At 42.1% G+C, this 18,076-nt stretch overlaps 1 protein-coding gene across 1 annotated transcript in view; it reads right to left on the reverse strand.

Moving 5' to 3' along the window:
* Positions 1-18,076, reverse strand: part of CNTNAP5 (contactin associated protein family member 5) — a 737,066-nt gene that overhangs the window by 110,065 nt on the left and 608,925 nt on the right. Inside the window, exons 17-19 of the mRNA XM_063933980.1 lie at positions 10,747-10,965; positions 8,058-8,297; positions 5,492-5,716 (exon numbers count right to left, since the gene is read on the reverse strand). Coding sequence (XP_063790050.1) covers positions 5,492-5,716; positions 8,058-8,297; positions 10,747-10,965 — 684 coding nt within the window. The remainder of the gene's footprint in view (positions 1-5,491; positions 5,717-8,057; positions 8,298-10,746; positions 10,966-18,076) is intronic.

Here is an 18,076-nt window from a genome sequence, read left to right on the forward strand (position 1 = left end):
CTCCGTGGGTGTTCCAGTCGGCGTATGTGTTTCCTCCACTTCCACTCATTCCAAGAGCTCAAAAACAAGAGTTCAGGCAATCCTCATTGCTCCAGACTGGCAAAGAAGGGCTTGGTACGCGGTTCTTCTGGATCTACTGCTAAAAGAGCTGAGGCCTCTTCCTCTTTGGGAGGACCTGCTGCAGCAGGGGTCATTCGCTTATTGAGACTTACCACGGCTACGTTTGACAGCATGGAGGTTGAACATCAGATATTAGGGCATTCCGAACAAGGTTATTTCTACCCTGATACAGGCTAGGAATAGAGTAACATCTAAACATTATAATCGTATTTGGAAAAAATATGCATCTTGGTGTGAGTCCAAGAAGTTTCCTACAGTCGAGTTTCAACTGGGACGGTTTCTCCTTTTCCTGCAAGCAGGTGTGGATAGGGGCCTGAGGTTGGGATCCGTAAAGGTTCAGATTTTGGCCCTATCCTTTTTCTTCTGGAAACAGTTTCAGAATCAGAATCAGCTTTATTGGCCAGGTGTACTCACGTACACTAGGAATTCTTTGTGGTACAATGCATCGCCAAGCAGCAACATGGAGGAAAAACGTAGCATACATTACAAACATTACACATATGAGTTCATACTGTACATATGCAACTGTACAGTAGACATATTATACATTTAAGACTAAAAACTAAGGCTGCTTGGCAGAGCAGCACCGAGGCAGCCATCTGCGGCGCCAACTAGAACTCACACAATGCACATAATACAGAAGATTTAAGTATTACATCAAAAGATAAACCACACAGACAAAGACACATAAAGAATAATGCATGATTGGTGTAGGCATTTTGGGTAATAACCTCCAGGGGTTGTGTATTCCACCCTCACAAGGCACCAGGTGCGGCAGCCATCTTAGGCGCACTGAGTAGGATTACCCAGGGTGGAATAGTCCACCCCTAGAAGAGAACACAAAATGGGGAAATTGCAGAGTCCTTAAGTTCAGAGTAGGGTTCCAATAAAAACATCAGGTCCACGCATTTTTCATCCCATCCACAAGCGCACCAGATAAGGCAGCCATGTTGGGCGCACTACAAAGGTTACACAGTGGGAGATGAGCCATACAGGGGCCAAATGCATGTATGGGAGAACTGACACGTGTGTAGGAGTATGCTATACCCTGCATGGAAAGATCCAAATGAAGCACACCCCGCCCACGGAGGAACCATCCGAGGCAGCCATGTGGGGCGCACTGCATAGGTTACTGCTGGCAGGGTGTGCAACCAATGGAGGTACACATTACGGGAATAGCACACAGTGGGGTGGAAGTACCGTGTAAGAAGAAAGAGAAGAGAAAGACACATTTGCAGGAAAACTGTACTAACATTATTTTGTGATAAAGATAAATGTCCTGGTCTCATGAGGGCAGTGCGGGTGGGTGTGAGAATGTGGGGTGCACACTAATGTCCAATGGAACTGGCCCAGCAAAGTCTGGTCCTGATGCGCATGTCCCTCAGTTCCCTGCTCAGCTTGAGGGGTAGTCCCGGGGGCAGTCATGATGTTCTTGGACAGAGAAGTAGTAGGCATTGGTCCTGGTGTTCTCATGGCAGAGGTGAGGAGAGGCCACATAATGTTCCAGATTTCTTTCTTGATGCTGTTCAATGTTTGTTCAACTGTTTTTTTAACTGTTCATTTTCAAAACGCTTAGAGAAAGGAACGCTTTGAGTATTGGAACGCACAGCTGACATGCACAGCTGTGCATGGTTGAAGTTACAGATATACTATGGGAAATTGACCCAACTACAGCTGAGGCAAATGTACCACTAATCAAAGGTGTTACATTACACAGTGTTTGACTAAACAAACACCAGCCCAGTCAGCCTTAATTAAATATGCGGCACTGACCAAGCTTTGAAACACAGGTATTTTAAATTACAAACAAAAGCATAAATCACAAAACTGTCTAACAAATGATTTGAACATACATTTGGAAGATAGCAATAGGCAGATTACATGGTGAGATTTGAACATACATTTGGAATATAGATGATTTGCATAGGTGCAGATAGCAATAGGCAGATTACATAGTGAGATTTGAACATACATTTGGAATATAGGTGATTTGCATAGGTGCAGATAGCAATAGGCAGATTACATGGTGAGATTTGAACATACATTAGGAATATAGATGATTTGCATAGGTGCAGATAGCAATAGGCAGATTACATGGTGAGATTTGAACATACATTTGGAATATAGATGATTTGCATAGGTGCAGATAGCAATAGGCAGATTACATGGTGAGATTTGAACATACATTTGGAATATAGATGATTTGCATAGGTGCAGATAGCAATAGGCAGATTACATGGTGATATTTGAACATACATTTGGAATATAGATGATTTGCATAGGTGCAGATAGCAATAGGCAGATTACATGGTGAGATTTGAACATACCTCCCTGAGGTTCAGACATTTCTGAAAGGGGTTCTGCACATTCAGCCTCCCTTTGTGCCACCTACGGCGCCTTGGGATCTTAACGTGGTTTTACAGTTCCTCCAATCGGACTGGTTCAAGCCACTACCGGAGGTTGAGGTTAAATTTCTCATGTGGAAGGCTGTCACTTTGTTGGCTTTAGCTTCTGCTAGATGTGTGTCGGAGCTGGGGGCTTTGTCTTGTAAGAGCCCCTACTTGATCTTCCATGAAGATAGAGCTGAGCTCCATACACATCAGCAGTTCCTTCTGAAGGTTGTGTCAGCATTTCATATCAACCAACCAACCAACCAACCAACCAACCAACCAACCAACCTATTGTGGTGCCAGTTGCGACTGACTCCTCAATTTCATCAAAGTCCTTAGATTTTGTATGGGCTCTGAAAATCTTTGTGAAGAGGACTGCTCGTCACAGTAAATCGGACTCTCTGTTGTCCTGTATGATCCCAAGAAACTTGGGTGTCCTGCTTCTAAGCAGACGATCTCTCGCTGGATCAGGTTCACTATCCAGCTTGCGTATTCTACGGCAGGATTGCCGTGTTCTATGTCTGTTAAGGCCCACTCTACTCGTAAGGTGGGTTCTTCCTGGGCGGCTGCCCGGGGTGTCTCGGCTTTACAGCTTTGCTGAGCGGCTACTTGGTCTGGGTCGAACACGTTTCCAAAGTTCTACAAGTTCGATACTTTGGCCGCTGAAGATCTGAAGATTGGTCAATCAGTTCTGCAGGAGCCTCCGCGCTCTCTCCCTCCCGTTCTGGGAGCTTTGGTACATCCCCATGGTACTAATGTGGACCCCAGCATCCTCCAGGACGTAAGAGAAAATAGGATTTTAATTACCTACCGGTAAATCCTTTTCTCGTAGTCCATAGAGGATGCTGGGCGCCCGCCCAGCGCTTTGTGATCCTGCAGTGGTTACTTAGTTCAGTACTGCTTTGTTCTTGGTTAAGTATTGTTTTGTTACTTGGTAAGTAATTTTGTTCAGCCGTTGCTGATGTTTAAAGCTAGTTAGCTTGGTTTGCCTTGTGTATGAGCTGGTGTGAATCTCGCCACTATCTGTGTAAAATCCTTCTCTCGAAGTTGTCTGTCTACTCGGGCACAGTTTCTAGACTGAGTCTGGTAGGAGGGGCATAGAGGGAGGAGCCAGCCCACACTCTCAAACTCTTAAAGTGCCAATGGCTCCTTGTGGTCCCGTCTATACCCCATGGTACTAATTTGGAACCTAGCATCCTCTACAGACCACGAGAACAGGATTTACCGGTAGGTAATTAAAATCCTATTATCTCCACCAAATGCTGCTATTAGCATAAGGAAGATAATACCCAGCCAGTTAGATAACACAGAATCCATCACACTTCTGCTCATAATATATCTTATATTTTTCCTCCAACTCCCCCCTCACTGTTCCCATACTGTGTGACTTCAGTGTCTTTTGTCCCCCTTTGTACCACTTTCCCCAATGTTGCAGGTAAACAAACCTCTCTCTGACTCACTTTGTTGTATTTCTCTTTACCTCTAAAGTTGTTGTGGAATTTAATTTATTTAACAAATATTTAAAAATCTCAAATGATTAAAATATATATTCAAAGTAAGAAAATTTTGTTATAATGGTAATCTAACAGAACTGGAAACTCTCCACTAGAAATGCTAAGTTTGCCTCTGGAATCTTAACCACCCAAAAGTTTGCACTTTCATATAAACAAGCTTTTGTGGATTCAGCAATTTTCTGACCTAAACTAATACTGTATGTGTGAACAGGGGCGGATTGGGAACAAAAAGCGTCCCTGGAAAAATTTGTACTAGTGGCCCCACATGGACAGCACCAGAGGTGTAAGGTCTAGCCATGGGCCATGACAGCAGCACCCTCCCCCCAAGACTTTCCAGATAGTGGGGATGTCCAGCATCAAGGGGGAAGTTAAAAGGAAATAAAATTAAATATTATGAGCACATTATATGATACACCTTTAGAATTTAGTAAACTATATAATTCTTTAGAAAGATACATTTTCTTGCATATTACACCAACCGTATCCCAATCACTATTCACTCAATCTTATATGTCAGCCAAGCAGGCAGACAGAGCATACACTAGATCGTCTGCAATCACAGGCTAAGTGGCAAAGTCATTTTCATATATGCAAATTATTTTGCATTTTATTCATTATGTCTATTAATAGGACCACATGTCCTCAAACAAAACAGGCCCCACGGGTGCGTCAGTCCACCGGGAATCTTCCCTGTGAACCCTATGGACAATCCACCTCTGTGTGTGAATTACATTAGGAACTAGCTTAATTTGCCGGCTGTCGGGATTCTGACGGTCAGGATCCCAATGCCGGAATTCCAACAGTTGGCAATGCCGGCAGCCGGAATACTGGCGCAACAGGACTATCCGCACTCGTGGGTGTCCACAACACCCATACAGTGGGAATAGAACCTGTGACAAGTGCAGCGAGCCACCAAGCTGGCAGTGTGGCGAGCGCAGTGAGACTGCAAGGAGACTCTTTGCGCTTGACCCACTGCTGGCATACTGGCGACCAGGATGCCGCTGGCAGAATATAGATTGCTGACATCCCGGCCGTCAGTAAATCATACTGAATCCTGGTAACAACACTGTTTTATTGAGACCTGACAGGCTGCATTCTCAGTGCCTCAATAATAGATTTTTAACAATAGACTTCTCATAGATTCCAGTTCATCCCAAGAGATGGCTTCCTCCATGGCATATAAATGTAGGGTACATTTTAATATAGGATGAAATTATCCTAGGATTTAAACTACTCATGTGCAGTACTTGGCTTAACCTAGTTGCTGGAAATATGTTTCTATTAACTGTTTTATTGTGTATTGCACTGTAAAAGCATCACAGGAAGGCTGTTGTGGACTGAATAATTGTCACATGAAAATGGCAATCCCTAACAATAAGCATATCTAATTTGCAGATTAATTCCTAATACAAATCTGCAGCATAACCATTGTATTTTATAAAGGGTCTTATAAAAACTCAGACTCACCGTTTCTGCAGAGAAGCACAGCCAGGTAATCCTGATAGAATGAATTCAAATAGAGTAAAAGGCTTGGAGTTTGTCCCGTCAGAAAGCTGAATGCAATATTCTCCCTAGATATCACTGTGTCTGCGTATATTGCTGACGCAGATGAACTTGCGTTCCTGGACACGGGATACGGCTCCTGGAAAACATAGGTGACGGAGGTTCCAGCTTCAAACATGGCAGAAACTTCTAGAATAACAACAGAAAAGGAAAAAAGTTCTTAAAAACTAAACACCGAGATTGATCCTCATAGAACCCCTTCTCCAAACTCTGCGGGGTAAATTTACTAAAACTTCTAAAACAGAGACTTATTAATTTTGCCAATAGCATAGTGTGTGGTGCACATGGGCCCCTGGGATCCAGGGGGGCCAACGCCGCACACCCTGCACCCATTATTTTTAATACTCACCCTTCGGAATACAGCACTGGGGAAATGGTGTGGTGGCATTTTCCCGGTGTTTCACACATACGCAGTAGGAAAATCACTGGGAAAATGGCCACCCACCATTTTCCTAGAGATCTGCGCATGCACTCTAGGCTTTGGGACAGCGCTAGGGTCCCCTAGGGACCTAATGCTCAGAGCTACAGTGCTGCTGGCAAAAGAGGAGGGAGCCAAGACAGAGCCTGCACACTGGCCTCCTCCACTCTAGATATGCCCCTATATTCTATCGACACAAAGTGGGGGTTTAAACCTGTTCTACTAGGTAATGAAGGTGAGTGGAGCTGCAGTTAACCACAGTCAGAGGTCCTTCTGTTTGATATCGCAATGAAAAAGTAGAGGGTTATTAAACTGTGTGCAACATAATGTAACAGGATGTTGTAGCAAATATGCTTATCTGAAATCAATGCCAGGGCATGTTGCATTAGGAGTAGGAGACTGCTATATACAGTATCCTATTTTATGTTGTACGTTGCTATACCTCCCAACATAAAATCAGATGTACTGCTATACCAAAAAAAAAAAGCACTCATTAAAGGATCCACTTGATTTGGTTAAGAGCATTGTCTCTCAAATCAAATAAACTATTAAAACCTCCTGTCACTCACCTCCTAGCAAAGTATGTTACCCTCCTCCCATATCCCCACCCCCCACTCCCCCCACCCTTCAGACAACCTTGTAATTAAAATAACAAATAATGGAGTTAGAATTTCACATTTCTGACCAGATTTATTTAAAGCTGCGACTAGTATGCCTGCTGCTAAGATACACGTGTCTGTGTGCATGCATGCATCCATAGGAATTAATGGAGCAATTGCTGGCTGCAAATAGTCACAGCCTGGCACACCTTGCAGCAAGCTCGTGATGCAGCATGCCTCACGCAGCAAAACTGAAAATGGCTACATCTGTATGTTGAGTGCAGTTGAATGTCATCTTCTTGTTCTATTATTATATCTTCCCCCTGACAGATACATATTCATATATTATGAAGACTATTAGATTACTGACCTCTTTAGCAGGGCCATCATAATGTACTGTATGCACACAGTGGGCAGCGGCCCAGAACCCTATGACTCTGGGGGCCTTTGAAGGCAGGTAGAAAATGCTGCCGCCCACTCTGATTGTGAATTACACACAATCAGACCAGCCAGGCAGCATTCTCTACCTTCCTTTCAGCTGGTAGCCAAGCAGTGGATGGCTGTCAGAATGCTGATTGGTGGATAGCTGGTGCTATCCACCAATCAGAGTGCTGATAGTTATTTACTGTATGGAAGAATGTGGAGAGATGGAGCGGAACCGCGAGGGAGGTAAGTTATGATTTTTTTTTCATGAATCCAATAAATCTGTGCATTACTTTGTGCAGGGCCTACAATGCTGTTAAAATGGCCCTGCTCTTAAGACATCGCAGAACATTGCTCTGTGCAGTCTACCCCTTGATACTGTGGACATACTGTATATTGATGTATTCTGAAACATATTAGATTAAAGTAGTCTCTAGAGAGCTACAGAACAGTGCTCTGCTTCATTTACCCCTCCCCCCGATAAGATATGTAGATGGAGCCTCGGTCATCTAGCCTTCTCTGCTGCGCCTAGGTGCACCATGGTTTATTAGCATAAACCTTTCATCTATTGTTCTCAGCTGCAATACAATACAGAAAGAACACTATAGCAGGGGATTAAGTCCGACTGCCCTGGCTCAGTTAATCCTATTAAAGGGATAGATGAGGATGGCTCCATCTGTATACAGTAGTAACATGTTCTGCAGACTATTACTTACTGACCTCTACAGATCTGCAGAACACTGCCCTATTCCATCTAAATACAATGACTAAAATATCCCCACTTAGATGTTGATGTTCACAGCAACCAATACCAAATATCACTATTTGAGCTATACACAGTAGACAAACCATTATGTTTAGTTTGACAAAGAACCAGAATGAACCAAGCATCAAACATATACAGTATGTACAGACTGAGTTTTACTGTAAATTCCATTGGGAAAATAAATGTCTCTTGTGTAGCAATTCTCAATAATATGGCAACAAATCTTTTGCAACTATCGTATTCCAACTGTGAAATTGTTCTCACCTTTCTTACAATATGGACCCTCAAAGGCAGAATTTGTGCAGTCACACGTAAATCCATTGCGTTTTTCCACACATTTTCCATTGTTTTGACATAAATTGCCATAACTGGTGCAGTGGCCCGGACAGCCCGGCCTGATTCCCGGAGTTACTCTAGCCTTTTCTTCCAGATCCATGGTTTGTCCATTTAGCTGGAGGAAGCGGATACATCCCACAAACCCTTTTTGCTTGGATGCGGTCCCCCCTAAAGACCACAGAACTATGTTAAGTTTATTATTATTAGACACACAAAACATTGGATATTGCAGTTTTTTCTGTAATTTTAAATTTTTAGTATTTTTTTGACTCTCTTCGTTAGGGGACTGAAAATGGAGCTGAAATGGCATATAAGTGCTATCTGCAATGGGGAAGGAGGGGGAGGGCAGCTGGACCCAGTAAAGAGTACCTACTCCCTGCCCAATCACCAGCCAGGTATAACACAAAGAGAGGAAGGGGCAGTTGCAGCCGCAGCTAGGGATTTGCACTTGCGACTGACTGGGAATATGCCGCAGAGATACATTTTTGGATTAAGTTTTATGCTTACTCTGAAAAAGGCCAATTGTCTCTAGACGTCAATATTCAGGGAAAACCCAAATTTCAGTGGGCAGTATAATAAGTCTGGAACTGTAAATGTTGGTGCATAATCTTTCTGGGGTCCAAAAAGGAAATTCACAAAATAATGTTTTGCACACCAGGCAGAAAGTAGTTTCTGAGACTAAATTTTGGAGTCAGATCACAGATTGCACTCTACTACATCTTACAGCACTTTCATGTAGTGAAAGTTAAGGCCCCCATCCACTAGTGCGATATGGACATTTTTTATGCCATTGTGACTAATTGCTGCGACGGATCAAATGAAAAGTGTCCTTTCCATGCTAGTGCGATGGAAGGCGCGCTCCCGTGCTCCTCACATCGGAGTCACAGATCATATGGGCTGACCATTACATTTATTGCAAGCGCACGGAAATAGGTGCACATCGCAGTGTATTTGTACACATGTGATCCGGTCGCATGCAATTGCTCAGAGGAGTCACTTCACTGGCATCTTGGACATACATGCGATAAATCAAATGTAAAAAAATACACTCAAGTAGCAAATCACAATCGCAGGGCTCCCAGGAAGCTGTCGGCCAGATTGCAGGAAAAAGGGTTCCAACTCATTGCTGAGATTAATCTCGCTAGTGGATGGGGGCCTTTACGCTTCTCCCTAGCACAGCAGGATGAGATTCACATAATAATTATTCAGCTGATGTTCACTGTTTGCAAAATTAAGTGGATGAAACAAATAGCCTAAGTGATAGCATAAAGGATAATAATAATAATAATAATAATAATAATAATCACATATGTTGTGAGTTAAAGGATGCTGATGTTGTGTATCTCATAAAACACTGTTATAATATCACAAAATAGGAAATATCAAGGATAGGAAAGATCTTTTACCTCTTCTATTACACTGTATACTGACAATAATTAACTCATGAAAGAGCTCACAGTCACTTATAGATGATTTAGGAAGTGACATCAACCCAACCCTCCCCCACTTCCCATCTAACAACACCACAACCTCTTCCTACTGTCTGTATGTCCAAAATTATTAGTAGTGTTTGCAAACAAATGATTGACTTTCTCTGTACTGAGGAGATGCAGTACATGTGCGTGTTCTACGCTAATTGTATTATATGTGAGCATCCACTCATTTCATGCCTCTTCTTTCTCCTTCTGAATATTTCCAACTTCACTTAGAATTCTGACATATCCATGCATCACCAGGAGGAAGATCAATAATGGAGAGGTACTTTACTCATGTGTTTTGTCTGCAAATACAGACTTTGGGGCATATTCATCAAGTTAATTATTGGGTGCCGGGCGGCACCCAATAATTAACACTCTGACTCACCGTGAGTGCCGGAGCAAGTCATCATTGCTCCGGCATGGAGAAAGCTGATGCAAAAATCAAATCTTTTCACTGCTACTTTCGTAGTAGTGAAAAAAAAGTTTGCCAGTGCGAGCACTAGTGCGCCTGCGTGAACCAGGGTTCACACAGATGCACAAGCCTACGGCATTCAGCAGGAGAAGGATAGCAGTGGAGGATCCAGGAGGTAAGCAGCAGTGGGTGCTGTAGATGGTGAATGTTCCCGCAGTCAAGCTCAGAAAATATTGTCTTTTCAGGGCTTGATGAATGAGGTCTGTCGTCTGTGTATGAAGACAACGGACCAGCTAAGGAGAGAACGGTAAGCACGCCATATCTGTGATATTTCCTGCATTACCTTCATGATGAATTGTCCCAAAACTTCATTTTTACAAAAGTAGGTTAAAATGTTCCTTTTCACCTACTTTTGTAGAATTTAATCGATGATGAATATGCACCTTTATCCCTAGCATCAATGCCTTAATATAGTCTGTATAAGCATTTTTGACTTCCTGTATGATCTAGTTTGTGAATTTATATTTGTTTCCAGGGTTAACTTTGATATTTTAAATATAAGTAAAACTATGAAAATCTTTTATTTTGTTGTCTTAATTCGATTGTAGGAACATTTAGGAGTTGTTTATAACAAGAAATAAATGTTCAGTACATTTTCACTTAACGTGAACACATTTTGCTGGTTTTCCTCTCTGCAATGAATGCTTGGTAAACAATCTTTACTTACCCACATATAACTGAGTGTTCACCTGGACCCGGACTCGTGCATCTGATGGACTCTGCACAAGTTTTCTTGGCTGGCTATCTACCACAAGACTGGTTTCTTTAATATTCCTCTCAGCCCTAACACGATGCCACTGGCCATCATTCAAAGCCTTGACTGATTGAAGAGAAACCTCCATGGGACCACTTCCCACATCAAATGAAAATGTGACCTGGTAGGGAGCTGTAAAGTACACAAGCCAATCAATACCACAATCAATATCTATTTTTACCAATTAATTTACGTTTGTTATTTATTTTTGTTGCTGTTCTGCACTAGCACTAATTGTGACCTCTACTACATATTATTTATTTGACCATTTGTTTACTAATGAAGCTATTGCCACTTATTACTTTATATTATTAATCTGTTTACTCAATGCTGCTGTTTTTTCCTGGGTCAGCGGCTCATCTAACAATGTCAGCTGAATCACAGGACTGTGTATCAATGAAAAGAGAGAGACTTCTGCTTCTGACTGCTCCTCCCGCTCTCTCTCAAAAGCCATTTTATAGTGAAAAACATAAAGCGGGATATTCAATTGTTTGAAAAGTCGGTTGGGTGTCTGTTTTTTCCTATCTGGAAAAAAAAGACACCCAACTGACTTTTCAAACAATTGAATACCCCCCAAAATGTTATATCTGTCACCTGACATTTTATTGACTGACAGTCAGTTGTTTTGCAATTTCATTGTATTGTGTATGCTTAAATTGGTCCTAAATGTAATCTTTCTGGGATCATATCAGCAAAATCTAATAAACTGTTCCATTTGTGGAAAAACACTAACTTTATTTTAGAAGGCAAGAAAAACACTTGCAACCTCTAAACTAAAGGTTTCTGAAAGTTACAATTTGAGGTTTTTTTTATTTGTGTAGTTGTTTTTGACATTTAAGCAAGAAGCGCCTGATGAACAATTTATTAAATGTAGATTGAGAGAAAAAATATAAACATATAACTCTGAAATGTTCTTTTTCTTCCCACACAGTACGGATCACAAGATAAATCTACTTGGAAACTGCACCATTTGTTAAAATGTGTTCATTATGTTATCATGCTGCTGTGAGTTCTGAAAGGTTATTATTCAAATGCTGCAAAATTATTTTTCTTTGTGTTTTTACAAGTTGCATTTTGCTAGAATCAAGCTGATGTCATTTTATTGTAACTGATTTGCACTTGAAAATGTATGATTGCACCAATTAAACAAGAAACACACTAATCATTAAGCTTAAGATTTAGAAAACACATCCATCAAATTGACTTAGTTTGTATTAGTATATTGTCTCCTTCAAGAACTAAACAGGTCAGAATTATTTATCTAAAAAGGGAAAATAAAAGGTTTGATAGGAATATGAGAAGTTGCCAAGGTGCTGCTAAACTACAACTCCCAGCAATCCCTTCTTTTCTTTATAGACAGCATAATTTAAGGTTGCAATCCCACATTTTTTTATTTTTTTTCAAGTTTCTTTGCATAAACTTTCTGTAGGAGAGACTTAGAGGTCTATTTATTAACATTAGTTTTATTAAAATAATGTGAAAAGGGGTGTTTTCACACCCTTTTCACATTATTTTAGTAACACCTGAATGTATTAAAGGGCATGAAAAACTGCTCCAAACTCTTTAATTCACTTTTTTTTTTAGTAAGCCACATCGCATTCCCCATACTTATAATGGAAAATGTGATGTGGCCAAATTCACTGAAAAAAAAAATGTGAAAAAATACTGCAGTGTGCACTGTGATAATCTCACCAGCTCAGGCTGGTGAGATCACAGGGCAGCACTGCGATAGGGAGGAATTTGCCCAGCTTTCTCTGCCCCTGGCAGAGAAAGCAGAGCAGGACTCAGCTCCAGAGATCAGCTATGTGTATCCGATGGACACACAAGCTGGTCAAAGTGTAAAAAAAAAAACATACTCACCTGTCCAGGGAGCCTGTGTCCGCTGCTTCGGTGAGCGCTACCGGGCGCCGGGTCCCCTATGTGCTGTACTGTGACCCCGGTGCAGTAAAGTGATGCTGCAAAGCAGCAGCGCACTTTACAGCACTGGGGGCACCGCAGCACACAGGATCCGGCACCCGGCAGCCCAGCGCTAACCGGCTCCCTGGACTGGTAAGTATATTGATTTGCTGGGGGAAGGGGCGCAGCGCGTGGGGGTAGTCGAGATGGGGGGGTGTTGACCGGGTGGCAGCAGGACATCGGTGTATTTTTTACAAAAAAAACCCCCGATGTAGCTGTGGAGTGTCATCGCAGGGACAGAGCTTGACCGCAAGCTCTGTCCCTGCATGCGATAATTGATACATTCCTGCAATGTAATCAATTATTGCAGTGCAAGTTTGGCCGATTTTATCAACTGTCATCCACATCCTGGATGCGGATGGTGATAAATAGGCCCCTTAATCAGGTGTAGTGTCTATTACCTGGATGTACTGTATTTGCCAGAGCCGTAACTAGACTTTTTGGTGCCAGAAAGCATCTCTGCTCACCATGCAATACTGTATGCCATCCGTGGGCCGGATGTAATGATGTCTGAGATGGCTGGAGGTGCAGGTTACTGGCTGAACTCTGACTTTTTTTTAAAGCGGCAATCATTTTTACAAGGCATGGTTTTGTCATGTACATGATTGCCGCTTAAAGCTGCAGTCATTTACAAGGCATGGTTTTGCCTTCTAAATGACTACCGCTTTAAAAAAACATCCAAGTTCAACCGGCATCCCGCACCTCCGGCAAACTCGGATGCCATTACATCAACGCCGCTAAAATAATTTATCACAACTTTGAGAACAAAAATCACAGCATAAACGTAGATACAATGGTGTTCAAAGTGTGAGTTATTTTGGAGTATTTATAGGCACTGATATACTTAGAAGCTAGATGTGTTCAGTATAACACTATGACACAATATAGACCACAGTGCAACTTCACCTCTGCAAGATGTCCTCGAACAGAAGACAGTGTCAAATACTGTAAATGAATCCACTGTATAGAAAGATGTCAGTTATGACTAAAGACCAAACTAGCAAGACTCTTATGAGGATATATGAATAACTGTTTATAAATATATTAATACCTCATACAGAAAAATCACTGACAACCCATTCATTATAAGGTCCTTGCAGAGGACATTGCATAGTGTCACTGCAATTGGACAAATTACCAGCTACAAAAAGGGTTCTTAACAGTAAAAGCAGTGAAATTGTTGATACAGTATATGGAGCTATCCACTTGTCAGTATTGAGCTAATAGGGGACCTCTTGAAAAACAAACAAACGTTCTTTTGTGTCAACTGAGGTTCTTGATGATGAGAGCTGAACTAGACTGACATATGTCTTGATTTCAACATTAATGATTTAAACATGGAACTAAGCAATAAAGAATATCAATAGGTCCATGCAGGGGTTTGATTACTACATTGCCATATAGACAAATTGATGGAGGGGAGACTAGCGCTGCTCTTCAGAGATCATAGTAGCTGCAGGCAGTGGGGTAACTGTCTATGCCCACTAGTGCTACCTATATAAACTAGTGATAACTACTGGAGTATAACAAAAGCTACAGGCCAAGCTTGACCAGCACAGCTTTACTGAAAGGGCTGTAGGTGGCTCTGTACCTTAGGTTGTCGGTGTGTAGTCTCTCTTTGTTGTGATAGTTTTTTTCTTTTCTACGGGTAGATTTACTAAATCTTCTAAAACAGACAAGTGGTGGTTTTGGCCATAATAACCAATTAGATTATAGCTGTCATTTCTCACATTCTAGAAAATGATAGAAGCTGATTGGTTACTATGGGCAACACCACCACTTGTGTATTTTAGAAGCTTCATCAAATCTACCTCCTAGAGTATTTTTGTAAATCTTCCATGTAATTAAGAGTACATGTATTGATCACAGTAAAATGTATCCCCAAATCTTTCCTGATGTGCTTGAAGCTTGAACAAGAGGCACATTCTGCAACAGTAGCTATTATGCAGGGGCAGATTTAGAGTTCAGGCATCACCTAATTAATGGCTGCCAAAATACCCCCCCCCCCCCCAATTTTATTATTTGTAACATTAGGTTATGAGCCCTAATTGGTGAATGCCAGTGTACCAGTGCAATGTCATATAATAACAAAACAAGCCATGCTACGTCCACCACTTGCGGGGGACAGTGCAGCACTCGGAAGCTTGTTTTATTATTGTCAGTCTGAAGTGCCTCCCCCAGCAAGTGGTGCCACTTCGCATGTGCCTTACCAGCTCCTCATCTCTAAGCCATAGGGGGATATTCAATTGGCCATGGAGTTTACCTCGCAGCTAATTGTGAGATAAAATCCCTGCGGAGTGGGGAAAGGCTACACAATTGAATAGCCTTATTCCCGCACCTAAAATTCGGGGATTAAAGTGCAGAAACCTGCTGATTCCACGTAAAATGCAAAATCAATTGGTTTTCCACACAGACAAACCACCAATTTTGCCATTTTCTTTCAGACTTTACCTTGCTGCTCACACGCGCAACAATCCAAGATTATTGAATTGCTCTGGCAAGTGAATATCCACCTTCAGGAGCTGCAGTGGCTCAAGTTCCACCAATGTATCCATGAAACCAGGGGCCTAATTCAGTCCTGATTGCTGTTGTGCGAATTTGTAGAGGTTTGCAATCGGATAGTCGCCGCCCAGCCAGAGTGGAAATCCAGCCCGTGCAAGTCTGCGTACGCCGTGCGAAAAGCTTTGCAAATGCCAGTCATCTGCAAATCCGTTTGCAACTCACTCAGCATCAAATGATTTTTCCAGTCTGTGCGTAGCCCAGGACTTTCTCGTACAGTGCGAAAAAATCAGGCTGATCAGGGCCGGAGCTGACGTCACACACCCGCCTTGAAAACACTTTGGAACACTTGGATTTTTCCTGACACTCCCAGAAAATGTCCAGTTACCACCCCCAAACATCTGCTTCCTGTCAGTCACCTTGCATACGCCAAATGATCATTAAAATTGCAGGATTCTTTTGCAGTTTGGCCTCGCACGTGCGCACTACAATGCATACACATGCGCTGTCTATTGATAACCAGCCGTTGTGCGAATTTTCACAACAACGATCAGGTCTGAATTAGGGCCCCAGGCTCTTATATTCATTTCAGTTCTCTGTAAAAACACACCACTTTGATCTAACCTACCATAGACTTAATTAGTAACATATTTAAAGAAAATCATGAATAAGATGAAAGTAGTGACTCAGCCAGGTCTGTAAAAATTTTATAATGTTCCATATAGCGTGGAAAAAAAGAGGTTTTAGCTAGTGTAAAACATTTCAAGATCAGCCATTCTGTTCAACAGTGACAATAGTAGTGGGACTGACTTGGGAAAGCTTTTAGCCGATCAACAATAGCAATCTGTCCATGATGAATTACAATGCACGTATCCATGTGTTTTTCATATCAAAAAGCCTTTACAAAAGAACAGTTGGAATCTTATAATAAATACACCAGGGTTTACTTGGTAAAGCAGGCATGAAAATGTGAGGTACAGTACCTTTACAATCGCACCTCTAATATATAGAATAATAGGAGATTAAAAGGTAGCATTATGCTATATGCTTTTAATGTTCTACAGTTATTGCAAACTTCATCCACTCCATACTGAATTTAGCACAGAACTGAAAATCATCCTAATGTCTTTTTTTCACACCATAGCTACTCACTGGCAGTGACAGAATAATGAATAGCTCTTGATATATGTTATTCCACCGTACAAATGATGAACTTTAAGATTCCCTGGTGAGAATGACTATTACTTCATTCATGCATAGTCCATATACGGCCATCATTGTAAAGTATAAGAAATAGCACAGACAACACTTGTCTCCTTTTTTATTATCCCCTCTGAGAGTTCCTGGAGGATAGGAGTCATACAAGTGACATGAGCAGGTAACGTGATGGCCCCAGTTGTGTTGTCATGGCCCTGACTGCTCAGTACAAATTCACTAGGGAAATAGGCAGGAGGGTGACTAGCTCTCCCATGTGAGCAGGTTTACCCTATATTCTGGAGTTCCCAGGTATTCCAGGAGAGTAGGCAAGTATCAGATAGATATGTAAATCAGATGAGAAAAATGAGTAAAATATGATTAAATTAAAATACAATATATGTGATGATGTACCACCATTAGTAAATTATAAGTATATTGGAATTCCCCAAAGCGAGTAAGGTAAATCCAGGATGACTTTAATATCCATAAAAAATTTCCATAACTTTCTTATAATAAACATATTTTTCTGGTGTATACTGAGGTGATAATTTCAGATTTTACCATTATTAATAAATGCATAAATAATTTAAAGGAGCTTAACTATATTTACACTCAGAGGCGTGCGCACAGGGGTCACAGCTCCTGATTGGCTGCTGGATTGCAAGCTTTGATTGGCTCATGAGCTGGCATTGGCTCAGAGGCAAAATGGTGGCAGCAGAGGAGAAGGACCCACTCTCTCTGAGTTACTTCGATGTGTATGGCAGCTTCTGGCCAGCATGAAGAGCAGTGAGGAAGAGGCGGTGGAGAAGAATTATGTGGAGCCGGTAAAGCCGTACATGAAGAGGTTGCTGCCCGCTCACAGGCTGCCTCGGCGCACAAGCTCTTCCAGACCGTGACGCAGTGCCATCAACTTGGACAAGCAGATCCTGCAGTTCCCCGAGGAGGTAATGCCCCACTGAGGCTGTGGAGGGTGGTTGGGGTGCACTTAGTGAAAGGGTGTCGAAGGGGTTATGGGACTTACTGCTAGTGACACTGGGGCATTTTCTGTGGGTGACAGGGTAATATAGTGGGGTGACATGGGGGCAGGTTACTGTGGGTCATAGTGTGTTGTGGACAGGGTAGCACTTACTGCAAATGTCTGCCGGATAAATTCAGTGAGGGGTAGGACTTAGGAGGGACCTGTGTTGTATTGTGCTCTCCTCCCCACATACTGGAGAAACAGCAGAGGCAGCAGCAGCCAGAAGCCCAGCAGCAGTGAACATTACTGCAGGCATTACGTGTAACTGGTACCTCTGGGGATGTTATGTGTATCTGGCACTGCTGGGGGTATTAAGTGTATCTGGCACTGCTGAGGGCATTACGTATATCTGGCACTGCTGGGTGTATTACGTCTATTTGGCACTACTGGGCATATTACGTGTATCTGGCACTGCTGGGGGCATTACGTGTATCTGGCACTGCTGAGTTTATTACGTGTATCTGACACTACTGGGGCCATTGTGTGTATATGGCACGGCTGGGAGCATACTGTGTGGCATAACGTGAAGTTCAGCTCATACTTTATGGCATAATGTGATTTTCTGCACATACT

Source organism: Pseudophryne corroboree, chromosome 7 (genome assembly GCF_028390025.1).
Source record: "Pseudophryne corroboree isolate aPseCor3 chromosome 7, aPseCor3.hap2, whole genome shotgun sequence".
Classification (NCBI taxonomy): domain Eukaryota; kingdom Metazoa; phylum Chordata; class Amphibia; order Anura; family Myobatrachidae; genus Pseudophryne; species Pseudophryne corroboree.